This window comes from Sceloporus occidentalis, unplaced genomic scaffold (genome assembly GCF_023333645.1).
Source record: "Sceloporus occidentalis isolate IW3139 unplaced genomic scaffold, rSceOcc1.0.p SCAF_5, whole genome shotgun sequence".
In the NCBI taxonomy this organism is placed as follows: Eukaryota; Metazoa; Chordata; class Lepidosauria; order Squamata; family Phrynosomatidae; genus Sceloporus; species Sceloporus occidentalis.
In genome coordinates, this window is record NW_028316985.1 from 169660431 (window position 1) to 169672974 (window position 12544).

Sequence of the window (12544 nt, forward strand, 5' to 3'; positions counted from 1 at the left end):
TCTTCCATTGACAGTAATTATTTCCAACAGTAGAGAGTCACCAAATTCAATGCTTAACTCTGACATGAGACAATGGAAGGGGAGAAATCTCTTTTTAGAAAATAATTATAAGGCAAAAGGTATTTAGAAATATCCTTTGTGTCTTGCTTTCATTTCTCTATTATTCCTACGTTGCCTCTCTAGTGTTTATTTTGAAGAATGTAGTCTCCTTAGGGAAAAATCTACTTTTTCATTTTTTGCAAATTCCATATGCATAAAAATAGCATCTCAGAAATTTTTAGTATTTAACTAACATACTATTTAACTAGTGTATCTATTGGAGAAGGAGCCACATCATCTGCTATGGCTGAACAACAATTTTTATCAGAAAAACACATACCTTCCTCAACCAACTTCAGGCCAGCAGCTATAGCTTCATCCATTGTATTTGTTGATTCTATCAGCTAGAGAGAGAACAAAAACAACAAACATTTCTTTAAAAAGAATATAACAGCAAAATCCTATGTGTGCTTATTCTGTTCCACTGCATTCAAATTCTACACCAAGAAAAAATGATTCTTGCAACCAATTATGGGAACTGACTGCCATTTTTTCTTACTTGTGTAATTTATCTTAGTTTGTCTAGTTAAGGAGAAGTAAAAGGAACAAAGTAAGACATTATAGTTCTTCTAGTAGTCACTCAAATTATCTCACCTTCTGTCTGGCTTCTAACACTTTAGTAGACACTGCTGACAATCTCAAGCACATCTACACAGACATTAAGTGCTAGAAAACTTGCTTAAAGTAAGCAAGAAATAAACATGACTTTTTAAGGAACCAAATTTCTATGCACTGATAATTAAGATTACTAAATGTATTATTTTTGTGCTATTCTGAATTTTAAAGTACTTTATTCACTGTCTCAGCGATTCATAAAAATACTCTTCAGGTCAATATCATTTTTTCAAAGCCAGCTTTTGGTGATGAGTGAGGTATAAAGTGCCAGGGTATATGTTTTAATAAACATGCTCATAAAACATGAATTGTAGATAGCAAAGGAGTCTCAGTTTTTAACCTGCTATATGGCTATACAAGGGTGATCAAGCCCACAACCACACAGTGCATTTAAAAGACAAGATTTGAAACAGAACATACCAACTCATAGCTAGGTTTTTGTTCCTATGCTGCATTAAGTAATGTAATATTAGAGGCTTACTTCGTATTCTATACCAACACTGCTCAAGCAGACTAAATGAATTAATCTTCATAACCTCAGATTTGTCTTCAAATGTACCAGAAGCCTATATGTGAAGATGTTCCCTTCAAAACTGGTAACAATCCAAAATTATATTACTGTACTTGTAATAACTCTTTGTCACTCTTTTGAGGAAAAAGTTCCTTTAGTGTTTGGAGTTTGCAGTAGTTTAAATCTTCTTCTTCCTCCTCCTCCTCCTCCTCCTCCACCCCATCTTCATCTTCCTTTGTTAAATTTGAGCCTTGAGATGGGCCATTTCTGTGTGGAGATTGTACTGGCTTGACCACATCTTCTTCACTTTCAGAAGGTTCAGAGCTGTCATATATGAAGATAAAAAACATTTTAGTCTAAAGCTGCAAAACAAAATTTTGAAGAAACATATCGAGCAACGTCTGTAGGAATGCACCTTTCAGAAACACATAATGCCTTGTCTCCAATCAAGTTCGAAGGATAGTGAGAACTACATTCCAGCCTGATCACAAACCCTTATCTACTCTCAAACCATTACACCATGCTGGTTACTATATTTTGTAAGTAATTCAATAAATGTTTGTATACCTCTCTAAAAAACCACAAGTATTGTTCAAGTTGGGATTGCCCGCCTTCCCTATATTACCTCATCTGCAACACTTGTGTACCAGAAACAAGCCCTAAATTATATCTTAGAAATAAAAAAAATAAAATCCCAGAACACACAGATGCAACTACGTTGTACAATATTTTGGGCCAACGTTCTAAGTGTGTATCTCAGTCATGCTGTCTTATAAGATCACATCTATTCATATGATGACATGGAAACCTGGGTTTATATACCTTCACAGGTAAACAATCATATCCATATGACTTACATAATCTTGCCACCCATGCTGTACTAACTATCATTAGATTCCTAGGTAATGCTCACATACATAAAAATCCTCCTATCATACAACATAGAGTGAAATGCCTGAAGATCTTGCATGAAAAGTGGAGCATGAATATGAACATGAACACCCACACACCACTCAATAATGCCCTTGGGTCACGAGAGAACTAGTAGACAAACTTTTTTGGACAACCAAAGATCATTATACGAACCAGAAAAAAGGGCAACCAACCAGTAGTTTTAACACACACACACCCCAACTAGAAATGAGAACTTCAGTATAACAGCATTGGAAAACTTGTGTTCCTCCAGATTTGCTAGACTTCAATTTCTATCATCCTGTGCTAGTCTGACCAATGATAAACCATAACAGGAGTAGCAGTTCATCTGTATGTGGAAGGCCAGAAGTTCCTCCACCTCATTGTATCATAATATCAGAGACCAGCAAAGTGGAGAAAAGCTCTTTAAAAGAAGGTGTTAAATGTGTATCAATTTGCTTTAGATTTGCCTTGGGTGAAAGTATTAAATATTTGGGTTGACTGTAACAAGCACTTCCAAAGCCCCATTCATTTCTCTGAAAAGTTAATACACAAGTCATTATCTTCTACATCTTTGATAGAATGGAATCCTTGAGGGCATGTTGAAATGCACATCTAATTACCAAGTTGTTGTCACTTATAATCTCTTTTTCTTGAAGATGTTGTGTAATTAAAGAACATTAAAAAAGTATTAGCACACCCAAAATGAAGCTCTACAGAAAAAGTCAAAGATACTTATTTTAGAAATTCTTTTGAACACATGGTTTTGGAGAATGATTCTCAAATGATTTAATGAATATTGTTCTGAGAATAATTTTCATGTAGAATTAAATTAAAATTCAGAATGAAAAAGATACACACAGCTGTTAGGAAAGGTTTTTAAATGAACAGTGTTTGCTTCAGTATTTAAAATTCATTTGCTTCCAAGAGTATAGAAATTATGAGGGATGTGATCCATTATATTATGATTCTACAAAATCTTGCATGGGCAGTCTTCATAGCATGCTTGTAGAAAGCCAGTATAATGTACTGGTTTCAGTACCAGACTAGGGCTCTGGGAAACCAGGGTTTAAATCTCCACTCAGCCAAGGAAACCCACTGGGTGACTTCAGGCAAGCCACACTCTCAATCACTGAGGAATGTAATGACAAAATTCCTCAGAATAAATCTTGTCAAGAAGAGCCTATCACAGGATATCCATAAAATTCAGAATCAACTTGACAGAATGTATAAAATATGTCTGTCTTTGACTAAGGATATGGGAATTTAGTGAAAAGAAGGGGTTTGGTTTATTTATTATACTGTATATACTCATGTATAAATCTAGAAATTTTAGTCAAAACTTTGCCCCCCCCCCCCCCCCAAAACAGAGTCAATTTATCCATGGGTCAATGTAAGTATTCTGCTTTAATTCTTATATCAAAAAGGAACCATCCTCTGTGAAAGGCAAGAATATAATCTATCCTGGAAGCATTAAACCCACTCTACTGTCTCATCCATCCCACATTTAGTGTGGACAAAACCAGTTATGCCTGATGGAATCCTTCAGGATTTTGTAGGGTTTTTTTGGCATCATTTTCCTTTGTTTCATCCTTTAAATTCTTTATTTCATGCTCCTAAGTTTTACCCTCGATTTATCCATGGGTCATATCAAAATCCCTAATTTTGTCCTCAAATTTGCCCTCGACTTGTACATGAAGTCAACTTATAGTCGAGTATATACGGTAATTATATCCTGCATTTTCATATAGTATTCAGAGCACAGAAAAGTCATTTTAGCCATCTCTCTTCAGCCATAAATATAAAGCTACCCAGTCCAGCAGCCTTGTTTAAGATACACTTCTAGAGACGGGGCTGAGTTGTGCATGCAGCAGCTGCATGTTACAGGCACTCAGTTTTCCTTACAAATCAGACAACGCTGTATATATCCCCTTTCCCTACCTGATCTGAGCTGTCTCAATCACAGGCAGACAGCAGTGGTAATTACTTATTGTGCTTGCCTAGATTTAGTCTGATATGAACCCTTGTTAAAGGTAGTCTCTGCCTCTGATGTATTCCAAGAAGTTGCCTGTTTTTTGTTTTCTCTTCTCCTGAGGATAAGGGGTGGGGAAAGGTGAGGACACAGAACAAACGTCTAGCCATTACCTCCCACAGACCCAGAACCTACTGGGTCAATGTCTGTAATATCTGCTGTGAGGACAATGTTCAAAGAAAAGGGGCTATAATGTAGCAATGCCACACACATCCTCCATGAACAAGATTCAAGGTTCATGTCCCAGCATCTTGTTAAAAGGTTCTTAGGTGATAAGACTAAGATAGATCTCTACCTGATACCCCAGTGACTAAAGGGCAGGACTTCATGCAGGACTTTAAAACGCCCAGGAAGGACCTTGGGATGCTAGTGATGCTCCCAAAGGCCCTGACAATTCCACCCCCCCAAGAAAAAAAATTAATCCACAAGAAGCCTTTTCAAAACAAAAAACCTCCACCATCTGGGGGGGGGGTATTCCATGTTGTTTCAGGGTGCTCCCCACATTAAAACTGCCACCCAGCTTGAGAAGCAACTGAAAATGAGTTCATTGTGACTCTGGTCAATAGAACAGCACAGCCACAAATCCAGCAGCAACCCTGCAGACTCCATAGCGTGCCCACTGTCGCTCCACTTGCCATCCTATGGAAGCCTGGTTCCATCCTGTAGATGCCTGCAACTGTAGTCTAGGGGCGGGCATTTAGAATTCCTAGCCAAACTACAAATCCTGAGATTCCATAAGATGTAGCCATGGTAGTTAAAGTGGAATCACAGTGTTATATTTGTCTTGTGTTGCCCAGGACATATAGTAGCAAACAGGGTGATATAAATCAAGGCAATGTACATGGTGGTAAAGGTGGTAGCTTGAGACAGGAGACTGAGGTTGTAGTCCTCACGCAGCCATAAACTCACTGGGTGATCTGGGACCAGTTATTCTTTCTCATCCTGACCTACTTCACAGAGCTATTTTGAGGATAAAGCAAACAGAGCCACATCTTTCACTTTGAGATAAGGAAAGGTGGGATATAAATGTAACCAATTAAAAAAAAAAAAAACACTGGATGTTCTTGGGCAAGTCACATACTCTCAGCCAACGGCATGCCTCCTTTGAAGAAACGTGCCTAGAAAACCCTATGATAGTTTCTTCTTAGAGTTGCCATATGTAAAGAAATGACTTTAGAGACACACAACAAACAAACAAATGGTTATGGCTTATTCAACAGATTTATATATTTTTGATTGTTACTTCCTCATATATTGCATAAATTCCTCACACATAAACACCCAATTATCATTCATTCCTTATATACAGTGGACCCTTGTTATACACTGGGGTTTGGTTCCAAGATCTCCCGTGTATAACAAAATCCGTGGATGCTCAAATCCCATTAAATATAATGACATAGCAAAAATTGTGTCCCTTATAAAAAATGGAAAATCAAGGTTTGATATTTGAAATTTATACTTTTTTGAACATTTTTAAACTGTGTATGTTTGAATCCATGTATAAGAAGGGCTGACTGTATTACAGAAACAACATTGCAAATACAACCAATAACTCATATATATACAGTGATGAGCTAAGCAAGACCAACGGTATTACCTGGTATACCACTTCATCATACAGTGATAGCCCTCATCCCCTAAGAGTTATGTCAAGAACAAATGGTTCCTATCACTCTTGCCATCTCCAAAGGTTAAATATCCACAAAACAGTGAAGCTAAGGAGGCAAAAATAAAACTGAACTTCGCACATGATTTGAAGTAACTATTTCTGCATGTAGATAAACACAAATACACATATTTTTTAATTCAGAATGCAAAAACTCAGTGGCAGACTTTTCTATAAACACTCACTGTTTACTTTACTGAGTAGATATGTGATGGAAAACCACACTTCATTCAGTGGGTCTGAGATTGATTAAAAATAACATTTACAGTGCAAGTCTTATACATATTTACTCAGAGCTTCCAGTGAATTCAAGAAATCTTATTCCAGGTATGTGAGTACAAGACAACAGCCTTGTTTTTTTTTTTTGTTTGTTTGTTTTTTTGTATTAAGAAGTTGCCATCTGGTAAAAAGGAAGCATTCAGGAATATGGGCTTAATATGACCTTGCAGATATAACTAGGGAATCCAATTTGATAGACTAATTCACAAATGAGCAGATAATGGAATAGGAATTATAATAGCTTACATTATAATTACATCCTTCCTAGGAGCAGTGGGCTGCTTTGCATGAGTGTATTTTGCTGGCACGACCTCTTCCTCGCTTTCTGATGACAATTCAATAACATCTTTCCGATATTTAAAAAAAGATGACTGTGTTGTCCGCTTAGCTTCAGGTGTTTCTGGAACACTGGAATCATCTTTGGAGGCATTTTGAAAGAGAAAGAATATGTATCATACATAGAGATCAAATTTCTTACTATTATTTAGGTATTGCTAGAAATAATTGTGCTGATCAAATATAAGTTGCGCTTTTCTGCTACTTTTGAATTAAAATTGGTTTATTAAATAGTCTCTGCTTTGGGGTATATTTTACATATAAACAAACTGTCCAGAAAATATATATTAGAAGTTGGGAAACAAATATGATAAATAAAAATCTGGTCCAACATATGCCATGCTGGCAGCCTCAGCTTAACTTTAAAAAAAGTCTCCAAACTCTATAGTTTTAAAAATATGTGTTTTTTTTAAAAAAATGTTTGTCTATATATGAAGTCAAATACAAGAGAATGCCTGCACAGGTCTCTGGGTAGTGAAGGGCATTCAGCGTCTCCTTTGCTACTATCAAGTCACAGCAGAAAGCATGACAGAGAGAGAAATAAAAAGTTGATGGTTCCCACTACTGTGTACAACTTTAAAAAAACCAAAGAGCTGTCTTGGTTCTTTTCAGGACTAGAAATATTATGATCCTGGAGGTATGCAAGACTAAATAGGAAAGAAAGCAACACAGACAAATGGACAGCAGCTGCAGAATGGGGTTGCTGTCTAACAGAGGTTTATGGGAAATAAATTTAAAATGTGAAATTGCTCAAGAGATTCTTGCTGGAAACTTCAATAAATCTAGAGCTTTTATAACCTCAAATAAGTCCCCAACACAGAAAATGACTATAAAGCAAGAACTCTGTAAATAGAAGGTATGACATACTCCCTGACATGCAGATAGTTTATTGCAAAATGATAGCAACAACATGCAATTGTAGAGATTTAGGATGGAGGGATGAATATATATATATATATATATATATATATATATATATATATATATATATATAGTGTGTGTATATGCATATGTATAAAAAGAATTTGCTGCTTATAGTGCTGCGAATTTTGAACCAGATGCAACTCCCAGATATCTGCTCTATTTCATAGTAAAATGAGGTTACCACCATTTAATAATTAGGCCATGGTACCAGACACCTCCTAGTCACTGACTCATTTTACCATCACTGAGGCTGATTAAAAGACATGCACAATTAAACTGTAGAACACTTGCATTGGACTACCCAATAACTCGGGGCTGAGCCATAGTTAGTATACCACACTGCCTAAATATTGTTTTATTTCTGATTAGAGTAAATCTTTGGAATCCATTAGATTTCTTTATATGTTGACTCAGCATCCAACAATTGATTAAGTATATTCTAGTTATGTCTAGCCAACAGGATCTGGTTAAATAGTGTAGGGAATTGAGTTGAAGCACAGGGATTGTTGTTGGGTGAGCGTAAGATCCTATAGTTGGCTTCTGATCACTAAGCCAGAGCACAACAGAAACAGGAACCTCCAACTTAGGTAAGGAAAAACACAGTTTGACAGTTCAATGGGAAATTCTTATTACTACCAGCTAACACCCAATAGCAACAGTATTTGTTTAAAATTTGCCAACCCATATTTTTAATAGAAGCCTTTCAGTGACACAAACCTAACTGCGTGGTAAAGCAACATTTGCACACAGGTGCACTAGTAACATGTTTCATGTTTAATCCTGAGTGTCCCATAAAAGATAAAACTGGAATTTCACCTTTTTAAAAAAATCATAATTCATATAGTGTGTTTAAAAAATATTCCAATCACATGCCTGAAAATTAGCAGCCTTTTATCTTAGTGTATATATTTTGGCCTACATATATTTGCTTGGAATTATGCCTTCTTTCATTAATAGAAATATAATCTACATTATTAGGTTTATGAAACTTGCAATATCTGGACTGTTCAGCTATAGTCAGAAGTCAGATAAAAGAGATTTATTTATTTTTAAAGAGATTTGAGTGAAATACATGTGAGTTTTGCTGAGCTGAACCCAACAACTTCTAGGTATTCATTATAATCTCTACCACCATTGAGAAACATTCCCTCACAACAGAGTCTGCAGAGTAGTTCAGTTTCAAACTGTAAATTTAAACAGCTTTTACATTTCATCTGCAAAACAGATCAATTACATGTATTTCAGGGTACTTCATAGTACCACAAAATGTTAATTGCTTCATGAGAGGGATTTCCGTGCTTTTATAAAGTAGGGTTAAAATATACAAATAAATAAAAAGGTTAATGTTGCCTGAAGATTCTGCCTTGTTCCAAAGCTGACAGCCAGAGGTTCCCAGGATGGGTAAAACAGAAAACTATGGTTAATTACAGATGACTGAATTTTACTCAGACATAAAATTAAGAGAGAAGAGATAGGATTGTGTGTGTAAGCACATACAGGCATAGGAAGAGATATGACTGCTGTTTATACATGAAGTTAAGTCGACCTCATGGATAAATCGAGGGCTGGTTTGGGGCCAACATTATGGATTCCGATATGACCTGTGGATACATTCAGGGTAAATTTAGGGGCATGTGACAAAGGATCTAAGGGATGAAGCAAAGGAAAACACTGCCAGAGAACTTACAAAATTCAAGTAGGCATAACTGTTTGTGCTTATACTAAAGGCTGAATAGATGAGAGAGTATTGGGGGAGGGGGTCAGTGCTTCCAGAACAAATTACACTCTTGCCTTTCACCAGGGATCCTTAAAAAAAGAGAGAGAGAGAGTTAAACTTACATTGCCCTGTAGATAAGTCAACTCAGGTTTTTTGGGTTAATTTTTTGACTAAAATTTCTAGACTTAAACATGAGTACTGTATTTTCTGACATATAAGACAACTGGGCGTATAAGACAACCCCCAAATTTTCCTGTTAAAATATAGTTTGGAATATATTTGCTGTATAAGACTACCCCTCTTCCAACGCACACCAAATAAAAATTTAAAAAACATCAGAATTGATTTCAATATGGTAATTTTAATTCAAATACTTATGACATGCAAGTACTTAGCAGAAAAACTTGTTGTATACAAACCCTGCTTGGATTGGTCAGCTCTCCCTGCCTGCCCATCCCTCCCTGTCTCCAAGACTATCAGAGTGGTAGCGCAAACACGGTTCTTTTTTCCATACTCCAGGTGTCCCGGACACCTGCAGCTTGCTCCGCCCATCATTTACACCTTCCTGGTCAGGCGCCCCCTCACCTCGTCATTGGGACCACGTTAAGTCACTTATTTCTACGAATCCTGGTGAGTGGATTTTCTTCTATTGTACTTGTACAGCACCGCCTTTGCTGCTTTCATACAGTCACTGCATCTGGCGGGGATGTGGCCATTTTTTAGCTCCCCCTACCATATGCGGCGACCGCTGATTCTCCAGTCTAGCTCGGAAGTTTCAGTACCCACCCTATAAGACGACCCCCGACTTTTGAGAAGATTTTCCTGGGTTAAAAAGTAGTCTTATACGCCAGAAAATACAGTAGAGTTTTGATTATCTGACATAAACAGGCCGGCTGATAGTCAAATAATCGAATATGTCAGATAATCCATATTGTCTCCAATGACGGTGCATGCCTGCACACGCACACCACCACTGACGACAAAAGTCCCTCGCCTCCCTTCCCTTCCTCCTTCCCTCCTTGGCGGCTTGGATCTCCTCAGCCTGCAGGGCCCAAGCCAAGCGCACAGTCCTCTCCTTCGTGGCAAACTCCGCTTGGCGCCTTTTCTGTTTGGGGGCATGTCTGGGGGCGCAGAAAGGCCACAGCCACGCCCCCAAGTTATCCGACAGTCAGATAATCTGGAATGTCGCATAACCGAACGTCGGGTAACTGATACAGTACTGATATACGGTCACTGCAAATATTGCTTTTCATAGCCTAATGTGTGAAACAGGGTCAGATGCAACTGGAACATTCTTATCTCAGCTTTCCAAAGCTTACTACCAAATGAGGACGAGGCAAGCTTGTAGAATTTGTAATCTTAAAAGCACTTGAAGAATTCTTGGAATAGAGGTTCTATCTCCAGTAACGGGAAGGAGTGAGATTTTTCAAACAAGTACACCATGTTATCTAGCCTGAGCAACACCCTGATTCTAATGTATAAAACCCTGAACCATTTAGGACCTAGACACCAAAGAAGCAATCTTATAAATAATAAATAAATAATAAATAATTTATTTTTATCCCGCCCAATCAACAAGGAATCTGGGCGGCTAACAACAGTGAAGATACAATAAAAATACAATAAAAACAAACTAATCCCTTCCCAGCCCCCCAGCAATATAAAGCAGCCAATAACAATAAGCAATATCCATACAGTGGCAATCAATAGGAAAACATAAGAACATTACAAGTCAAACAAGGTTCAAGAAAATCCTTTCCCCAACCCCTCAACACAAGTCCACATAAAAACAATATTAAACAAATTAAATATAAACATAACATAGAACCTAATAGAAAAACATAAAAATAGCAATTACAATATGTCAAAAACCATAATCCATATAACATAATAAACGACAATTTATCACAATTAATTAAAAAAACAATTATAACAGATCAAAGTTCAAAGGAGGCAAAAACAGTTTCCACAACCGCCTGCCAGGCCAATGCCCCAGGAGCCGACACAGGTGCCTCCTCTCCTCCGCTTCCAAGCGAGGGACCAATGGAGTGGGTGGTGGGGGAAGGCACAAGCGGAGGTTTTGAGGCCTCTGCCAGGCCAGCAACCCAGGAGCTGACACAGGTGCCTCCTCTCCTCCTCTTCCAAGCGAGGGACCGATGGAGTGGATGGTGGGGGAAGGCACAAGCGGAGGTTTTGAGGCCTCTGCCAGGCCAACGGCCCAGGAGCCGACACAGGTGCCTCCTCTCCTCCTCTTCCAAGCGAAGGCCCGATGGAGTGGGTGGTGGGGGAAGGCACAAGCGGAGGTTTTGAGGCCTCTGCCAGGCCAACGCCCCAGGAGCCAACACAGGTGCCTCCTCTCCTCCTCTTCCAAGCGAGGGACCTATGGAGTGGGTGGTGGGGGAAGGCACAAGCGGAGGTTTTGAGGCCTCTGCCAGGCCAACACCCCAGGAGCCGACACAGGTGCCCCCTCTCCTCCTTTTGCAAGCGAGGGACCGATGGAGTGGATGGTGGGGGAAGGCACAAACGGAGGTTTTGAGGCCTCTGCCACACCAACGCCCCAGGAGCCGACTCCTCTCCTCCTTTTGCAAGCGAGGGACCGATGGAATGGGTGGGTGGTGGGGGAAGGCACAAGCGGAGGTTTTGAGGCTTCTGCCAGGCCAACGCCCCAGGAGCCGACACAGGTGCCTCCTCTCCTCCTCTTGCAAGTGAGGGACCGATGGAATGGGTGGTGGGGGAAGGCACAAGCGGAGGTTTTGAAGCCTCTGCCAGGCCAACGCCCCAGGAGCCGACTCCTCTCCTCCTTTTGCAAGCGAGGGACCGATGGAATGGGTGGGTGGTGGGGGAAGGCACAAGCGGAGGTTTTGAGGCCTCTGCCAGGTCAACGTCCCAGGAGCCGACACAGGTGCCTTCTCTCCTCCTCTTCCAAGCGAGGGACCGAAAACAATAAAATCTTCCTTTTATTGTTACGCCTGTAACTTCTTACATACCAAGGACAGCCCTTTAGCTGAACGAACACCTAGTCTTGCCTCAACAGAATTTGTAACAGAGCTTTCTCTGTGATGGTAGTCTACTTGTGCAATAGTTTCCCCAGAAAGTTCAACTGGTATCATCATCACTATCATCATCACTATCATCATCATCATCTATTTATATCTTGCGTTATCCCAATAATGGGATTTAAGGTGGCTTACAACGTATTAAAACAATACAGATTAAAACTTCAGACACAGACTTCAATAAAAAAATAAACTTTCTTCATCTTTTGGTGCCCAGTGAAAACAATATTTTTCAGTGGCCCTCTGATTAAACAGCTGGGCCTATTAGTTCATAGGGATTTTTAAATTCTGATGTGGAAGAATGAAATAAACATTTTATTAATCAGTGATAACTATATCATAACTTCCAGACCCAAAGACACGGAACTATTTTGACATAACTGAATCCTACACC

General features: G+C 39.0%; 1 protein-coding gene across 2 annotated transcripts in view; it reads right to left on the reverse strand.

Moving 5' to 3' along the window:
* The window catches only part of SMARCAD1 (SNF2 related chromatin remodeling ATPase with DExD box 1), a 58475-nt gene that overhangs the window by 38714 nt on the left and 7217 nt on the right, over positions 1-12544 (reverse strand). For both annotated transcript variants that reach the window (XM_089526111.1, XM_089526110.1), the window contains exons 3-5: positions 6364-6535; positions 1339-1549; positions 380-443 (exon numbers count right to left, since the gene is read on the reverse strand). In XM_089526111.1, coding sequence (XP_089382237.1) covers positions 380-443; positions 1339-1549; positions 6364-6535 — 447 coding nt within the window. The remainder of the gene's footprint in view (positions 1-379; positions 444-1338; positions 1550-6363; positions 6536-12544) is intronic.